Raw genomic sequence first — 19,199 nt, 5'->3', positions numbered from 1 at the left:
TTTTTGGTTTCTGTTCCATGGGAAAGACTCTTCGAGAGTGAAGGCTTTGTTTATTTTATTATTATTATTCATTGAATAGATGGAGTTTCGAAGATACGATCTTAGTCAAGATAAATGTCTTAACCAGTTGAAGCTGTACTCAAATTGGCTAAGGCTTTGTTTACTTGGTGGACGTAAAAATGACAAAAAATTGAAATTAACTATAATAGAATCAACACAATCTAAATTAAATTTATATAAATGACAAATAATTGAAATGAACTAGAATGAAATCAACCTAATCTAAATTAAATTTATATTCATAAGAGAGGAGAAGAAAATGAAAATGCTAAATAGATATTTGAAATGTTTTATATAAAGAAACTGTCAACTAAAGTCTTTTTTTTCCTTTTCTTTTTTTTCTTTTTTTGAAAATAATCAGAAACTTAGGCTACATTTGAGTTCTAGTTTCCATTATCGCTTCTAAACAATCAGATTCCAGCATCACGGCAAGTCAAGCTAGTATTGAAAATAAATAAATGAATGAAAACGAGCTAGTATTGTTATTAATTAAACGAGTAATTACTAATCAAAATATTAGTTGATCTTATGGTTGAATTTGGTAGGTAGGTTAGAAGTCTAGAGGAGAGTGAAAATGTGAAATGTTTAGAAAACATTTTGGGATCTCATATATTAAGGGTGAGTATTAAAATTTTATTGACATGTCAATATTTTTTGAAAATATTGAAAAGAAAATCATAAAATATAAAAAAAATCAACATAATAGGACATAATATTAATATCAATAAAATTTATCTTACAACATTTATTATGAATTTTTTATTTTTATAAATTTTTTAAAAATACATATCCACACCAACATTTTATTAACATTTCCATGAAATTGAGACTCACATTTTTTAACATGTCAATATTTAAAGAAAAAAAAGAGAGAGAATGAGTTGTGTTAACCCATTTTGGAGGAATAGTTCTCTACTTTGAAGTGGATCCAATTTCCGTTAAGTAAATAGATTTAAGGCACCCAATTTGGACATAACTCAACTTATTAAAGGTACTTGTCTCCAACCAAAAGAACGTGAGATTTGAATTATCGTCTCCACGTGTTATACTAAAAAACAAAAAAAAATTCTAACTCTTAAGAAAAGCTTTATTTTTACTCATCTGGAGTTATGAATACTGCCCGGTTAGATCATCAAAAAATAGATCACTTCACCACTCAGCAGTGCAATTAGGCTATAGATTCCCTATTTGTTCTCTGTTTCTTTACTTGTTCTTTCCTTCCCCACGTGCTCATCCCATCTCTGATAAACCATCAGGTAGCTTTTTTCTTTCTTTCTTTCTTTTTTTCAGTTAAAAAAATGTGGAGTTGGGATCGAACCTGAGCAGTCTCTGTAGTTTTGATCACAATAATGAAGCTCTGTTAACATGGCCGGCTGATCAACTGGCTTGAGGAGTTGGCCAACCTCTGGTTATGTATGTCACATATGGACTACTGATATTGAACTTCAGGTTTTGTCACCAGTAATCACCACAGGAGCATACGCCGTCCTGGAAATGATGGTATCGGATAGGGTCTCTAACAACGATAACTCGATTCTCCAACTGCGAGACGAGTTTTGCAAAGATGTGGCAGTCCCCACAAATTCTGAGGTTTTTCCTTATACGAATGGTTTTTTCATTTGGCAAGCTCATTAAACCAAACACAATTGCCAGTTTCTCGCTGTGGTATTGAAGGGAATCTTCCATCTGTTCTTGTTCTCCCTCGAGATCCTGCAGCACGAAATTGGTATCTGGAACATAACCCACTCTCACTAATCTTTGAATTAACTGGCTTAGCTCCCGCTTTATCTCTTCTGTTCTTGGATGTGAGTCATCTCCCAACATAAAAGCATGCACTTGTTTGCTCACTTCAATCCAGCTGCATCCTGGCTCTTTCTTCACTCCCCTGGCTCTCATGACCTTCCTAACTTCTGAAACATCCTCCCATTTCTGAGAATTTGCATATATATTGGATAACAATATGTACGTCCCCGCGTCGGTGGGATCCAGTTTTAGAATTTCTTTAGCAGCATATATGGCTAAATCCACATTCTTGTGAACCCTGCAAGCACCAAGCAAGATTCGCCAAGTCACAGCATCTGGTTCATGGTTCATTTCATGGATTAACTTCACTGCTTCATCAAGTCTTCCAGCTCTTCCAAGAAGATCAATTATGCAACCATAGTGCTCTCTTCCTGGGTCGATCCCGAAAAGCTCCTTCATAGACTGGAAATAGTACCATCCATCTTTCACAAGCCCTGCGTGGCTACAGGCGAAAAGAACTCCAAGCACAGTGATGTAATTTGGTTTTGGTCCTCTAACTTTCATTGATTCGAACAATTTGAGTGCATCCGAACTGAAGCCATTTTGCGCCAATCCTGCGATCATGGTGCTCCAAGAGATGACATCCTTCTCTACCATCTTAGTGAAAACTAAGCTTGCATCCTTAAGAGTGCCACATTTGCAGTACATGTCAAGAAGGGCGTTGTTAAGGATTAGATCCTGATCAAACTTCAGTACATGGACATGGACTTGTCTGCCCAATTCTAATAGCGCCAGCCCAGTGCAGGCTCGCAAAACACTAGTTAGTGTAGACTGATCAGCTGCAAAACCAGCCCTCTTCATTCTCTTATAAAGAAGTAAAGCTTCATCCCCATCACTGTTCTGAGCAAACCCACCAATGATAGAGTTCCAAACAACCAAATCACCAGTAACCATCTCGTTGAAAACATTCAAAGCAGCTATCTGTTCACCCAATTTTGAGTAAGTATCGATCAGGGCACTTCTTACAAAGACATCAGATTCCAAACCCACCTTCATAATGCTAGCATGTAGCTGCTTAAGGTCCAACAAACCATCGCAAGCTCTCAATACAGAAGAATACGTGAACATATTAGGTCGAACACCTTCTCTAAGCATCAATATCAGAAACTCCAATGCCTTATACTTAAGACTGGAATTGGAGTAAGCAGATATCATAGTCGTCCAGGAGACAACATTCCTTTCAGGCATTTTGTCGAACAGGTTCTGGGCCTCATCCAAGAGGCCAAATTTTGCATACATGTTAAGCAGAGTATTGATCAAGAATGTTTTGGGGTCGTAACCATTTGAGAAAACGTGCTGGTGAACAAGCCGGCCTTGTTCTACAGCCCCACGAATGAGGCAGCACTTGATGAGCTCGGAATAAGTGATCGCATCGGCCCAGAGGCGGTTTCTGTGCATCGCTTCCATCGCTTTCATGGCTCTTGGAAGGTCCCTCTGGTAGCAAAACTTGGTGAACTCGTCGACCACGGATGCATTGTGATGGGAGAACGCCGACGAAGAACAAAAACGAGATAGCCGAGGGGGAGCAAGCTTCAGCATTACGGTTGCTCGCATGGCTTTTGGAGAATCAGGAACAGAAGCGCGTACAGATTATTCGTAATCTTCTTCTTCCCCATGATTCCATTTTTCGCTTCCCATTACGAGAAAGTCGAAATTAGAGTCCCCCCTAATCTTTGCCATTGAAATCATTATGTCCTGAATTTAAAGAGCCGGTGCGTTTTAACCGTGATTTTTCAGAAATAATTTTTTTTTTTATCTGATGCTGCTGTGTTGCTTACATGACAGTTCAATTTTGTTATTGTGTTAATCGACTGTATTAAGATTTAAGACGAGTAAAAATAGAGGAAAATAGACGGGTAAAATGTGGCTTATGTACAATTTGCCGTTGATATTACTAATTTGTATGCTTTATTAACACAACACTAATAAAAGTTTTCCATAAGAAAAATATCATTATAATATTACATGACTGACGTTCAGTTCCCAAATGCAAATTTAACAGATGATCCTGAATGATGATGTTCATTTCAGGTAGAAGTTGCACAACGAGAATTAAGGTTGAGGAATACCGATATCTCGATTTACCAAGGCTAAGAAATGAATCCCGTCAATCAACAAAATTTATCTTGCCAACTTAGGCATAATTGTTTTGGATTCTCGCCTCCACATCTGTGATACTATAGTCAAATTTATTATTTATACTATTTTATCTTTAAAATACACCAAATACATTGTGTTAATTACAACCCAAAAGAAGAAGAAGAAGAAGAAGGAAAAAAAATGACCAGACGGGATTTCAGAATTTAATGGAGATTTTCAGATCTAAAGTTTGGTAACATAAATCCAAATCCCTCTCCCCTCTAAGTAATTATTAAATGAAACCACATTGGAACATTTGTAGGTAAACTTTTTTTTTCTCTTTTGTTGAGTATACCAAGGTAAGCTCCAACCCCTAGAAAAGGAATAACAAGTCTTAACCGTTGAACTATGCTCATGTTGGCCATTACGAAGTATGAACAGTCGAGCTCATCCTAACATTTCTTCTTTTTCTTCCTTTTTAGTCTCCAACCGAATCTAAAATAACTCTGTAGTTCCAAGTTAGCTCTTGCAAGCTTCTTGGTAAAAATTATGGCATCATGCCACCTATAAAGCAGGAAAATTAAGCAAGCAGCTCAAATTCCCCTCAGTGTTGCTAACAATACTTGAGGCTGAATCTTGCATTTCGGGTAATAAAAAACCTATTATGTATACGCCAGTAATCTGTTATCTAACTTGTAGCTGGAATTCATATTTTCTCATGTAACCAGTTGGAACATATAATGGGGCAAAGTGAAGGGGCAAAAAGGGCACGAGGAATTACCCCATATACACTGATATAAAATCGACCGCCATTGTTTCAATTACCATTGAAAGTTTTCATTACCTTTGCAGCTTCCCAATTGAATGTAGATAGACCGCAACCGATACGACGCTGTGAATGGAAAATGACGAAAAAGTTAGAAGTACAAGGAGATGGGAAAGAATGCTTTATCAGAAGCAGCCATAAACCAGGACTGACTTACGTTGATCCGAGGAAAAAGGCGAGGGAAAGATGAAACCGAAACAGGAAAACAGAAACAACAGCAGTGAGAAGCATTGCCACTGAAGTAGAATAAACCTGCGCCAAGTTGCACAGTTAAATATAATAGGAGCGTTTTTTGAGATGTAAAGATAATCTATACACATGCTCAAAAATTTATGTAGCTGACTTGGACAGAATTTTTTTAATCCAATCAACCGGTTTTGAGTACGTTATATGCAATGCAGGATTGGTGTTAGATCAACAAAGAATCTATTCAAGAACAAGAGAATGAGCTCATTAAAAAATTTACAGAGCAGCCTGCACTATTTTATGTAATGGCTTTCATTTGCTTAACATATACTTGTTATTGAGAAATCATAATATGATACCAGAGGAATTGAAAAATATCAATTAGTTCCAAACTAAAATTGCAAGAGATATCATCATATGCTTAAGTAATTCTGTAAGTCGCAGCTATAACTAAATTCAAATTAATCAATGTCTTGTAATAGGCAATACCTTCACAATATTATCTGCATACTTCAACACCATTGATACAGCAATGCCACTGGGAAAAAAAATTCCGTCAGCATATTCTCTAAATATAATCATATTAAGAAAAAATACAGGGTGCAAATTTTCGCATGCATGAATTGCAAAATCTTTTCAAGGAATCACCTGCCTCATATATTGTATTAAGAATTACAGCCAATATGAGCCTTGTTGACTTGATTTTCAGTTGGTGGAAATTTTCAGCTATAAAATAAAAGTGCTATGCTAAGCCAAAATATAGTGTTCTAGCAAACTAGCTACTTTTCCAGTTTGTCATTTTTTTTTTTGATAAGAAACTTAGAGAAACTTTCATTAATCACAAAAGAAAGATACAGCGAACGGGCTGGGGTGGAGGAAACCCCACCCAAAAACTAGACCAACTCTTTCCAATTGTTCATATTTTCCAGTTTGTCATTTATCACCAAGCACGATCCCATGGGACTCAATTGGCTAGATAACGAATTTACTTAAGACTGCTGTACAGTTGGTCTAAGATCTACTATTGATGCCAATATCTCTCAGAAAGCGGTTGTTTAATACCTGAGTGCATGATTCAGAATCATGAGAACCGTAATAAATGAGTAACCATGGAAGAATCCCCTGACAAAAAAATTCTTCGTCAGATGGCTAACAAAATCTAAAATTTACTAGGTATGAATTACTGGGAAACAAAATCCATCTTTCCAAACAAAATATATATATGAATGTATCTATCTATCTATCTATCTAGATCAAAGTCATAAATTAGTGTTAAAATCATGGAGAGAGAGAGAATAAATTCAGCACAAGAGCAGAATTTGGAAATTACTTATTCGCGATTGCGTCAAAATCTTGAATCAGCATGGCAATAGCATTGAACGCCATCCCAAACACGTATAACCAGAAGTTTTGAACATTTACATTCCTTGAAGGACGTTTCTTAATTATAGCCTGCAAAATAAAATTTTCAAACATGATGAAAAGTAACGATCACATATTAGCTTAAATGGAACTGTCCGTTAGCTTTCTTCCAGGCATATTAGGAACTAAAAGGTGACATGAAGTCAACCTAGGTTTCCCTACCAAGTAGCTAGATGAAGCAATTGAACAACAAGCTATTCAACATAATGACAGTTCTTTCTACAGGGAAAAAACATAGTTAAGTCTATGAAAAAAAAATGATGACAGTATTGAAGTTGCACAGAAATGATTCACCTCAGTGTACACTCCAGCGAATCCACTCAAGAGTGCCATTATCTGTACAAGATTCAACCACCATCAAGAAAATAAGTATTTTGATAATTTGAAGAATCACTCTTCCCACAAAACACATACACACACTCATATAGCATTTTAGATTTGGAACTCACTATAGCCATCAGCCAACCTTGAAAAGGTGTCTGAAGAACACGATCAGAGCTGCAAAGAAAAGTGAATATATAATGCGTTCAATAATTATAATCACTGAATAAGAGTTGGGACTAGTATCAATTAATTGATAAATGCAGATATCATCTAATGGTTTCTGATTAGATATAAAGCAAATTGATGTAGCAAATGAACGTGCAAAAGACTCTGTTTCTGATGAAAATTAATGACATTTCTCCTTGTCAGAAGATAATGAACATGCAACAAAAGGAAGAGATCCAAACACTTGCATAACTCATAAATGAATAATATAACAGCTGTAAAAAGAACTCTTACTTTGAGTTCAGCTGTGCAGTAGTGCACCCAGCACAAAGTAGAATAAATGCTGCCCACTGAATCTCACTTAACCTGAAAAAAGATTTCTGTTAAAACATAATCCAAATAAATATTCCTCGATGGAGCATTGGGATTGAGAAGAGGAAAAAATGAAAAATAAATGCATTTCCTCAGTTCATCTACTTTCTTGCAAGCAATTCTGTTTCATTCATTGTATAAGCACACTTGAAATAGCAACTTCGCTCGCATTCAATAATACTTTTCTACAACTAAAATAATCTAACAATAACTAAAGCTTACTTTTTCTTAAGTATAATTCTGTACAAAACGCCAGTGCTGATGATATTAAAGTTCTTCAATATCTGATAACCCGGTGCATCCACATAAGCAAAAATGTAATACTGCCACATGAGGAATAAAAGTCAAACACACTTGTATAAGCAAGGACACTGAAATGTTGCTCGTGGCAAAGACTAAGGGATCAGCTTTAAAAAGGGCAAGACCAAACCTGGAGCAAATTCTTGACAAGGTAAAGTGCTGCAGGAATAGGGTAGACAATAACCTCTTCATACGTTGTGCTCAACCTAGTCAAATTTGAAGGACCAATGAGAATAAAATTTCAGAATTCTAACTATTTTACTTTACTGAATAGTACCAATACAGCATGTTGGCCAAGGACAGCGATACAAGCAACATAATTCATCATAGCAATCCCACCCAAGAGATCTAATATTGGGTCAATAAAGTTCAAAATTATTTTACAACCTGTTATCTTCAGTCACACCTTCACTTCTCCAGATTCGACTCAAAGCCGCAAGTGATAATGCACACTTTAAAGCCTCCACCTATTACAAAAGGATAGCATTTATAAAAATGCCATAACCACCCATTTAACGGAGAAAGAATATGATACACAGAACTTCGGACCTGATGATCATATATTCCAAATCAGAGTTTGATTTTGCTCACCATAAAGTTTGCAGTCGTAACACTATACTCATATTTGCCGGCTCTTTTGGACCACACAATGAGTATTGCTTGTGAACTAGTAAGAATTGTTAATGCCAATGTAACTATGGACCTGATTCAACAAATAATTTAGAAAAGGAAATCAATTAGAACCTGACCCAAAAGGAAAATAATGATGACATTTATTGAAATCTAACATGTTTGCTCATATTTCATAATCATACTTTTGCTGCCACTTGGATCGATCAAAAGAACTTCCTCCCAATTTTGCTACATTACTCGCTGCAATTTCCGGATGTGAACATTAAGACCAAAAGAAGCGTAAACTAAAAGCAAACTGTGAAGGCGGAGACTTCCAATCGAACAAAGATAGATTACCCAAAGAGAGCCGCATGATAACATACCACCTGAAATTGCTTTCCCGCTGCGCAAGCTCTCTATGTCATCTGCCGCAGCGACACCAGCCCCACTGCCATCTCCATTGTCATCTTTATCCTACGATTATATTCATATAATTCAATTTAAAGATCGAAATGCAGATGGAATGCAGCTAAGTTTTCAAGAATCATCCATTCGCAGGTGTCCGATTTCAGTTTTCAGAACAATAAGCACTACTTCAACTGCCACTAAGCAAGCCAGTGAGAATTATCGAAATTACAAAAGCCGGAAAATGCATCAAAGGATGAACGGAAGTTACAAATAAACAAAAATGACTACAAGGGCTGAGGGTCAAATTACGAAATACAGGTATCGTATTGAGATTGGAACTTTACGGCAGAGATTCAGCAAAAAATGTGCAGGATAGAAACAGAAAGAAAGAAAGAAAAACAAATCAGACCTGATCTTTGATCCTTCTGTACTCCATTAGTGCATGAACACGTTAGAGATCTGCGAGGCCAACGCAGAGAATTCACAGCTTCCGATCTTCTGCACAAATTTTGCAGAACAGGTAACAGTTCTGCATAAACAAAAATAGCTTCCACTTCCGGATCTGGATTTTCCAGTTCCAGGTTCTCGGGGATTGGGCCTGCTATCCTCTGTAGAGCCCAATAGCAAAATGGGCCGTAGTGGCAGTGGGAGCATGTATCGGCCCATCTAAGATGTAAGTTTGTCAATCTTTCAGCAACATACAATATTCTTTTAAAAGGAAAAGAAAAACATTATATTATATGAAGAGTGTTTTCTTCTCCTTATTTATATATATTTATATGTGCCATATATTACTTCTCCTATAGTTTCAAAATTAAAAAGTCAATGTTTTTCTTTGAAGTAATGTATTGGTGTTGCTAAGATACCTATGTAATGGGGGATATGAATTAGTTCTTTTTGTTGTGGAGGATGTGACCAAACAATCAAATATTCATAGAAATTTTAAGGTCCCCATTTTCACTGGCGTGGCAAGTCAATAGGCAATCCAACGTTGAGGCTGACGTAAGCTTGGCAGTAGATCCTCACACTAATGTGGTGTTCGACCACGTACACTCTAAATCTCATATTAGTACTTAGTAACGCTCTTCATTTATAATAGTTAGCAATAGTTAGTAAACATTCGAGATGGTATGTCAACTTATGTAATGCAAGAGATTGTGTACTTCTGGAAAAGTGGAACTCCGCCTTTTATGGGGGAGTTTAGAGAAGTGATGCTCTATCAGACGGCGTTCTATCAACTGCCAACGAATTTTATGGTGATCAATGTCTTTCATAGGTTGGAGCATAATTAAGTTCTACTTATTGACATGTTGGCCCTTCACAATCATCCTCAACATGTCCGAGCTATTACCCAAACAAAGTGGCATGTCCATCATCCAAACATGCTAACATTAAAATGATATTCAACTAAAAACTATAGAAGTAGGTCTGATTAAAATTAAAAAGTGACTAGCTATCAAATGTTAAAAAAATCATTAAATTACAAATTTGGTTCCTAATTTTTTGGAGTTACATTTGTTTAGTTTATATAATTTTAAAATTTTTAATAGGTTCGTAAATTTTCAAATTTATGTATAATAGATTCACGTCGTTAACTAAATCAATTTAACACTTACCTAACACACTAACTATATTATTTAATTTAATAATAAAAAGTTAATTAACCTATGATTTTTATTTTAACTTTTAATTAAACGATTTTTATTTTTATTTTTTTCGTTCTTAAATTCATAAAGGTTAATTAACCTATTATTAAACTCAATGAGGTGAGTTAGAATAAAGGAATGAAATGATTAATTGATTAAATTAAGAAATAAGCAAAAAAAAAAAAAAAAAAAAAAGATTAAGAAAGTGAAAGGTAGAGGAGAGGGCCCCACGATAATCATCCCACAACTCCTCGCGAATAAAACAGCCTGTGATCCAGCTGTGGACGGACGCACACTCCAATTTCACCTCCCACTTTCCCTTCTCCCTCCCCCAAATCTCCTCCTCCTCCTCGTCGCCGCCGCCGCCGCCGCCGCCGAACCATGTCCTCCGCCGTCCACACCTTCCAGAAGCGCAGCTTCCTCCCGATCAGGCCTCTCCCCGACGCCCTCCCGGTCTCGCACACCGACTCCGGCGACCAAACTCTCCGCCGCAGGCTCTCCTCTCTCTCCCTCCGAATCCAGCCAATCTCGTCTCCCGCAACAGCCTGGGCGTTCCGTAAATCCAAGTCCATGTCCTCGATCGGAGATTACGCCGGCGGCTCCGTCAGGAAGTGGTGGGATTGGGGCTGGTCCTGGATCCTCTCCCGCAAACCTATCTTCGCCAAGGATCTCGAGATGAACGAGGAGGAATCCAAAATCCTCGGATCTCAGAACAGAGGTAGCTGGAGACACGTCTTCTTCAAGTTCAGGTCCGAACTCAGAAAGCTCATCGGCTCCGACGTCGGCCTCCCCCAAACCTGCAAATACGAATCCTTCAATTTCTCCAAGAACTTCGACAATGGCGGAATCAAAACCTAATTCTGTTGAATCGCGGCCAAATCTGGCAATATAGCCACGATTCTTCACCGTCTTCCTCGCTTAATTTGTATCCAATTATTATTACTATTCCTTTTTTGTTTGCTAAATCTCGCCGGCGAAGATCGATTAGGGTTCAAGTTGTTGATGAAACGGAACGATTCCGGTGGTTAAAATTTGCGGCATTGCTATGGATCCAAGCGACAGGTGATACAGAATTGAAAAATAGGTAGGGATATCGTTGTCATTATTTAGATTGTTTCTTTATGTGGATGCCCTTTTCTTTTTCTCTTTATGTCGGTTGTTTTCATTTTGTATAACAGTGCTGTTATTTTTTGTATTTTTTATTTTTTACTTTCAGAGGGTCAAATGTAAAAATATTACCATATTATTATCATTGTCACGAATTTTAATGTTTACTTGATATTTTAATTTAACCTCTCTTATTATGGAAGAAAATGGTCATTTTAATTTGATGTGAAATTATTATCTGAAGATTTCAATTTATAGTTCTTTTTAGTATGGAAGTTGATATTTGAATTCATTGTCCTTGATATATTTTTAATTAATTGAGTTATCTTCAAGTTACCATTTCAGTTTATAGTTATGAAATATTAACTAAATCAATTCAGGAGTGAATTTCTCCCTTTATATAAATCTAAAAATTATTTTTAAAAAAATTATCACACTTTAAATCGACAGATACCTACTCAAATAAAGCAACGAGGAAATGTAACGTTTCCTACGCTTTCAAAATAAATTAATAAACAAAAAAGATGGTTGATCTTAATGTAAGACCCACGATTTGAGAACAAAGTTGGTAAGTGAAAGATAATTTTTGTTTCATTATTCCTTAATTATTGTATTCGTTAAGTAATTTTAGAAAAATGCATGCATGAGATAAATATTATTTTAACAAATCCATTTCTTACTTTGAAGTTTGATGAGCATAAAATTGATAATTTATTAAGAAAAGTAGAATAAAAGTGAAAAAGGCACATTATATATATATATATATATATATATATATATATATATGCTGACAGAGGAAGGAGAGACTAAATGAAGTAAAAATAAATAAAATAAGGGGTGTGCAAATGATATTCTAAGTGTCGGTGATGATGGCTCCCAATCATTGCCAGCGGGTTATGTGTAGTCCAGCCATTAACTCGTTGTTCACATTTCTTAAAAAAAATAATAATAATAAAAATAAAACTCATTATTCAAATCTAATGTTAAATATAAAATAACAATAACAATAATAATTATGTTCTAACAATAATAATAATAATAATAAATAGAAAAAAAACTCGGTAAAAAGTAGCTATTATCTAAGCTAACATAAGAATGGTTCAACCATCAAAGGTATCTTACTCTCTAATTATTGAACTAAAATATTAAAATAATAATTAATAACTAGATGAAAATGAAGGTGATACTTTGATATGTACATTCACATGTGTTTTCATGGCGTTCTTTCAATTTTAAAATATTAAGCTTTATTCTTTGAATTTTATTAAATATTTATTTTTAATAAATTACGGTTTCATTTTATTGTTGGATTGTTGATGCTAAATTATTTCAAGTTCTAAAGATTGACTTCTAATGAACCCGGACAAGCTAAAGAGGAGTGAGTTGCGTGAAAAGAGACCTGCACAGAAAGAACAAACACTCTGAAGCTCGAGTTATTAGTGAGGATTCGAGTACAGTAAATCAGTCTTATATAGAATAGCGTACCTGAATCGAATGAATGATACTCATTTTATAAACAGAGTGGAGAGACAGGTTCGTTATGGCCGTTTTGACAAAAGGTTAAAGACAATTAAAAATTCTCAGATTTGAAGTCGGATCTCTCAAGTCAGTTAGATTGAACTCAGGAGATTCCTTAAGCCTTTTTAGGTTGGGTCAGCTCGACTCTAGATTTAGGTTGAATTTCTCCTTTCAAGTAAACAATGCTGGCCACTCTTCTTGAGCTGAGTTGATTGCTCCACGTGTCATGTTGATTTTTACCATCCAACATTCATTAATAAAAATTTGTAGCCATCATCTAAAGTGTTATACTATCTACCTTATAAATATATACAAATGTAGGTTGAGATATTCACTGTAGAGAAGTTTAATGATGGAACACCATAAAACGATTTTTAACAAAAAAAAGTTAGAATCAAAGTAAGAATTAAATCTTATTGTTATGAGTTAATGTCACCCTGATTCTTTTATGAATCTTCTGCTATCACAACTTATACTAGTACTTTATATTATTACTTCAATATTACTAAGGATGAATAAATCATCACTCAACCAAAAAGCTTAAATTAATGAGTTGAAAAAGTTTAATTCATATATATGATATGATCAAATAGCAGTATAATTTTTAAAACGGAGAAAAAACAATAATATCACATTGTTAAAAGTGAACTAATTTGTATATTTTTTTTTTTTTTACAAATATATCACTTTCAACCATTATTAATTTTTTTTAGTAGTATATACAGAGATAGGAATTCAAACTCACGATATTTTAGTCAGATATAGATACTTTAACTCGTTAGGTTAGGATTGAATTATATTCTTAGCAATAGTTAATTAAATTATATGTGGGTACTTTAATAGATTATAGCAACATAATTTTGAAACTAGTAATTCAAATTTTTAATTTTATAAAATATTACTAATAGTTTAACCCCTGCGGAATGAGTGGGCGGGCTACACATGAAACATATGAACGGCAAAATAAAGAGAGGCACGTACGTACCATAAAATAGATCCAACAAAGCGTCACCGACACGGAATTTAAAGACATCTGGATCCTGGGAGTTGTGACAGTTTGGCAGTCCAGGTGGCAATATTTCCGTCATCCAAATATACCTATTTCTAATTATATATCAAAAGAAAAAAACTATTGATGGTTGAAAAATAGTAACGCACAATAAATTATCTTAAAATATTTTGGGTTAAAATACTATTTTTCTCCATTTACCTTTTCATTTTGACATCTATACTTTTAAAATATTATTTTAATATAATTTTTCTTTTATCTTGAATTATACGTCTCTTTTCATATCCGTGAGATGAAAATTTTCATCACAAAATTCATAGTTATGCTAGTTTTGTTTGAATCACGATTTATTGGTTTTACTTATTTCTTTTTATCTCTTTTTCTTGTATAACAAGTTGGGGTGTGAGAGTTTGAACCTCTTAATTCAATGAAATAAATAGGTGTCAATTACCGTTGATATATACTCATGTTGACTGTTTTAATGTTGTTGTTACATCATGTTGTTTTTATTATTTTTGTTGTTTTTTCTTTTGTGAAAGTAAAAATTGATTTTGTTTTAAATTTGTTATTTATTAAACTAAAATGAACCAATGTTATAAATAAGAATAGAAGTAAGAAATAAATCAGATTTTTTTTAATTTGACGACCTATAATTTTCTAAATATTATTCCTAGAAATAATTTGGAGCTGATATATATTTGGAATAAGTTTAAAATAAAGTATTATTAAAAAAATCCCCAAAATAAACTAGCAGTCGTTTTATAAAAAGAAAAAAGGTTGTAATTTTTTTATGCGATTTTAGAAAAATCAAATATTATTGAAACCAACATCAATTTCATATATCTTCATTAATTCCTCAATCTTGGCATTTTTAATTTTTGTTCTATACCACCTATTTCGATGGGTCCGTATGTTTAAACTATGTTTTTTCTGCTATTGATCATATTTATTCGACCCTTTATAACATAGTTCAATTATTTGAATAAGGCATTGCTAGCTAGCGTTCAAGACAACACTTTTTCTATGCATCATTTCACGTGTGACATTTGATGATGGTACTATATCTTGTCCATATCTTACTTCTGTAATGTACTTGTTAGATGATGAACCATGTCATGTGTCATTTTTTAGTTTAGCGCAGTATTCGAACTAACATACCTTGAGAGACTCAAACTGATCAACTAGTATCATGTAGTGATTGAGCGACGGCTCGAATGTCAAATGGTTGGAATCCATATGATCAACATGCCCCTTGCCACTACTCCAACTCGTGCACCATACTTTTTAAAACATACATCATGGCTGATCATGACGCTAACCACTCAACCCCTATAGATACTTGAGGAAAACTCGTCATGAAGTATGCCCAAATCTGTGAATACGCTTGAGAATGAAATAGTTCGGACTTCTAATAACTTAAGCGTCAGAGTGTTCATTTCTGTTTTGCACATCCTACACCATTCAGTATGAGAGGAAGGTAAGGTAAATATGTGCTCAAACAATACTCTTATTTCCACTCGATTGTATATTTGACTCTTTCATTTTATTTATTTATGTACCATGTAATATAATTTTATCTAATTTTTTACAATATACCTTACAATTTCTCAAACTTTTTGGTTTCATTCCTCCCATCAATATATACCCAATTTTTCTGTGTACTTTTTTCTTTATCCCTTTAATTAACATACAACTCATTTTTCATTACCCTTATCTGATCTATTCCCTTGCTTCTATTCATTCATCTCTATTTTTTGCATTATGCATGATTGAATTATATAAACTTCCCTACTTGAATTAAATATATAATTAATGTTGTTGGTCGTAACATTAATTTAAAAAAAAAAAAAAACCTAGTTTGATAGTCTCATTTTTAGCCAGTTCTTTCATAATACCATCCACTTTTTAAATTCTGAACTACATTTTTCATCTCGATTTAGCGGGATACTATTCACATATATTTTCTTTATTGGGCCGTCCATAATGTGATATAAGGGCCCAACATTAAATGGCAATTTTTGGATCCAAGCCCAATGGCACAACTAATGGGCTAATTGCTCACTTGACTGACATTCCCTTATATTTAAAAGTAATTAATTACAACTTAGTTTAAGTGAATAAAATACGCTAGATGATTTGATCCTCAGCCAAAATTTAAATTTAAAAAAAAAAAAAGACTAAGATAATTTATTTATACTCGATTTGTTTCGATAAATATTACCTAATCAATATTATTCGCCAACATAGCTCCATTTTAGTTCAAATCTCCATACTTTATTTTCTCACTTTTAGCTTATAAAATATAAATTTGGTTTAATTAATTTTAGATGTGCCACGTATATACTAATCTATTCATGGTCAAACTCAATCATGTGGATATTTTTTCACTCCCACCTACCTTTCTGCTTGGTCATCTATAAACTACAAACAAATCAATCAATTAAAATAGAAAAGACCCCCTTGGTAATCTTGAATTTATTTTTCAATTCAATTTTAATCCTTTGTCTTAAGCAAAACATTGTGTAATTTTTTTAACTTTCTTTCATTGTAATTGAAAAACAACCGATTTAAATACAATTTTTTGTCTAATACTTTCAACTTTAATTTATTTTAATTACTTTACTTTCAAACGTATATTTTAGTGTTTATATTTTTAACTTTCTTTATTTTCGTATTTTATCTCATTTAGTTTGATAAAAAATTTAACGTGACATTTTGTTTCCTAAATTTATTGAAATATATTAATAAATTTGTATCAAATAATTTTATTATGTATAAAATTCTATAAATAGGAACTAAAACAGTCACTTTTTAAAAATATGTGAATTAAGATGAACAAATTTTAAAATTATAAAGATTATAGATTTGTTTAAGAATAAGGTTTTAAATAGATAAATAATTTCAATGTTGTCTTTTTCACTCTTTTTCCAATCATAAGAACTTTTCCCTTTCTATGGGGAGTGAGAATCTTGGACGAGGTCACATCACTGGAGAGAGGAATAAATTAGACAAAGTTATGTTATTTTGAATTTATTTATAAAGACATGAATTTTAAATTATACGTTCATTTACGTTTTCTCATTACTCAATCTCTTAATATAAACAATATTTTATTTTTTTTTGGTTCTGCCCCCCAAAGAAAAATAACTTTTGAAAAATGAAACTTTTGTGATTTTATAGAAATATCTGATAACTTTTTTTTGTTATTTATGTTTCTCCAAAAATAAGTAATCTTCTTTACGTTTCAAAATAATCAATATCTAAATTAAATGTAAAAAGACAACCCACTGTAAGCCCGCCTTTGAAATATATATATATATATATATATATATATTGCCTAAAATTGCAAAAACGTTTTCTAAACGAATTTCAATTTACTTTATATTATAAATTATAATGTAATAATATAAACTACAAAAAATAATAATAACAGTCGTCATCTTTTACCTCTAAAGTTAGTCAGTTATATTAAATTTCACCATAAATTTGTAATTTTTTCTTTTTTATTTTGTAAAAAAAATAGGCACAATATGAAGAAATTGAAATTAGACATACAAATTGATGCACCTTGCCAAGTTTAGGGTAAAAAAAAAGATATTTTTCCTATACCTTTTGATAAGTTAGGTTAAATTATAATTTTGATCCTTATGATTTAAACTTTTGATATAGTTCTAAGTTGGTCGTATGAGATGTGCTAGTTCAAGTTTGGTCTATGCAGTTTCAATTTTGTTTTAATTTAATCCCTCTAATTTTAACAAATTCAATTTGGTGTCCTATTTTATAAATTGTACTTGCAATTACCATCTTGACAAAAAATTTACATAGAAATGAGACTTTTTCTATTTAGCCTATATTAGTTAATAAAGTTTCCATAAAATGCCTTAACCAATTACTCTATGCTCAAATTGAAAATAAAGTTAAAAAAAAAAAGTAAACATAGTTTTATCGGATTAAATCAAAGTAAACATAGTTTTATCGGGATTTTTCTTTATAATGCTAATTTTAAAACTTATTTCAAATATATGTCACTTTTGAAACTATTTTCAAGAATAATGTTTGGAATGGTTGGAAAATAACAGGTCGTCTCTTGAAGTGGCACTATAAGATCGTCTCTTCAAGAGATGACCTACTAACGTGTCGCTTACAAAGCGCCACGTTAATTTTTTTTTTTCAAATCAAGGTTGGTCGACCATCAGAGATCGTAGTTTTGAATTAACGTTGCGTTTATAAACGCCACCTAATTTTATCTCTTTCACCTTACATTGGTCTGAAAAAGTAAAATCGCCAGCACATCATTCTCACTCTCTGTCAGATTGGTGTCAAATAAATATATAATAATTATAAAAGCAAAGTAAAGTACAGATTGAAATGTGGGGCTTATATGATTTGATTATTTGAACCATAATTTTAAGCCGCCAATTCAACCATCAATGCACAAATTCAACATCAAACTAAAAAAATATAATACTTTTACTACTATATTGTAGGATATTATACCAACAATAATATAATATTTTTTAAAAAATTTGTACATTGGAAAGAGTATCGAATTTACAACCTATTTGATTTAAGATATATATCAATTATCACTCGCTCGCTTTTGACGTAATATTTTAATATTAAATAAGAAGGAAAATGTTCGCCCAATACTTATATGCTCGTATGTGGTGTAAGATAGGGTGATAAGCGTAAGTTTAAAAAATAAATACCTATTTTTTTATTTAAAATAGGGTCAAATTGAAATTAGATATATTTTAATTTAAAATCTTATAAAATCCAACCTGTTTGAAAATGTTTTATTATTATTTTTTTACATCAAACATGACTTTAAAATCTAATTTTTTTTTTCGCCAAACCGAGCATAGTTCATAGTTCAAGTGGTTAAGGTACTTATCTTTGACCAAAAAATGTTATGAGTTCGAACTCCCATCCCTAGTACAACCTTCAGTTTTTGTTTGTGAGATTTCAACTTATCGTAGAGTTTATTACTTGAGGAGGAGATAAAAAAAGAATGCTATTATGTTAATTATTGGCCGTCAATTTAAGACCAATTGGAAGTTAAATTCAATGATCAATTAATAATTAAATTAAAATTTCAGTGTTCAAATATGTCACTTTTCTAATCGAAGTGGAATTAAATATAAATCTCATAGGAAAAAAAAACGATGAGTTTTAAAACGTAATGACAAAAAAGCAGTCTTTTGAAGTTATAATATTAAAAAAAAAAAAAATTGTGACTTTTCTAGTACCTTCAATAGTATCATGGGTGTATAATTGCCATTGTCGTCCCCTCCCATCTGAAAGCAATTTTTTCTTCATGGGTATCACGATTACACTCCCATAAATCCCGCCATTGTTAATG

General features: G+C 32.9%; 3 protein-coding genes across 5 annotated transcripts; 1 reads left to right on the top strand and 2 right to left on the bottom strand.

Annotated features, from left to right (window-relative positions):
- Nucleotides 1-868: 868 nt before the first annotated feature.
- On the bottom strand, nt 869-3,664 carry REME1 (Pentatricopeptide repeat (PPR) superfamily protein). The gene has a single exon (XM_022284797.2). The coding sequence runs from the start codon at nt 3,415-3,417 to the stop codon at nt 1,516-1,518; it is 1,902 nt and encodes a 633-aa protein (XP_022140489.1). The 5' UTR covers nt 3,418-3,664; the 3' UTR covers nt 869-1,515.
- Nucleotides 3,665-4,583: 919 nt separating this feature from the next.
- On the bottom strand, nt 4,584-9,105 carry LOC111011144 (CMP-sialic acid transporter 4). 3 transcript variants are annotated; one of them, XM_022284798.2, is made up of 15 exons: nt 8,967-9,105; nt 8,533-8,623; nt 8,353-8,410; nt 8,129-8,240; nt 7,925-8,004; nt 7,668-7,743; nt 7,460-7,560; nt 7,160-7,231; nt 6,826-6,874; nt 6,671-6,712; nt 6,285-6,406; nt 6,017-6,076; nt 5,444-5,492; nt 4,926-5,020; nt 4,584-4,834 (listed from the first exon to the last, which is right to left on the bottom strand). In XM_022284798.2, exons 1-15 carry the CDS (start codon nt 8,991-8,993, stop codon nt 4,783-4,785), a joined length of 1,086 nt encoding a protein of 361 aa, XP_022140490.1. In that variant the 5' UTR covers nt 8,994-9,105; the 3' UTR covers nt 4,584-4,782. The 3 variants fall into 3 exon arrangements, with proteins under 3 accessions (XP_022140490.1, XP_087977260.1, XP_022140491.1); XM_088121134.1 differs by having other exon boundaries at nt 8,536-8,623; XM_022284799.2 differs by having other exon boundaries at nt 8,507-8,623; nt 8,967-9,020.
- A 1,375-nt stretch (nt 9,106-10,480) lies between these two features.
- LOC148212659 (uncharacterized) lies at nt 10,481-11,495 on the top strand. Its single transcript, XM_088120595.1, has one exon. The coding sequence runs from the start codon at nt 10,585-10,587 to the stop codon at nt 11,059-11,061; it is 477 nt and encodes a 158-aa protein (XP_087976721.1). The 5' UTR covers nt 10,481-10,584; the 3' UTR covers nt 11,062-11,495.
- Nucleotides 11,496-19,199: the final 7,704 nt, after the last annotated feature.

This window comes from Momordica charantia, assembly GCF_013281855.1.
Source record: "Momordica charantia cultivar OHB3-1 chromosome 2 unlocalized genomic scaffold, Mcharantia_2.0 BLBB01000002.1, whole genome shotgun sequence".
NCBI lineage: Eukaryota > Viridiplantae > Streptophyta > Magnoliopsida > Cucurbitales > Cucurbitaceae > Momordica > Momordica charantia.
The sequence above is the reverse complement of the archived record's forward strand: the minus strand, read 5'-3'. Positions and strand labels throughout refer to the sequence as shown.

Coding starts and splice junctions, on each gene's coding strand:
- REME1 (XM_022284797.2), bottom strand. CDS start 3,417: ATGCGAGCAACCGTAATGCTGAAGCTTGCTCCCCCTCGGCTATCTCGT.
- LOC111011144 (XM_022284798.2), bottom strand. CDS start 8,993: ATGGAGTACAGAAGGATCAAAGATCAG. Junction 7,744..7,924: donor GGTGTGACTGAAGATAACAG/GTTGTAAAATAA, acceptor AAATTTGACTAG/GTTGAGCACAACGTATGAAG. Junction 5,021..5,443: donor ATGCAGATAATATTGTGAAG/GTATTGCCTATT, acceptor AACTTGGCGCAG/GTTTATTCTACTTCAGTGGC.
- LOC148212659 (XM_088120595.1), top strand. CDS start 10,585: ATGTCCTCCGCCGTCCACACCTTCCAGAAGCGCAGCTTCCTCCCGATC.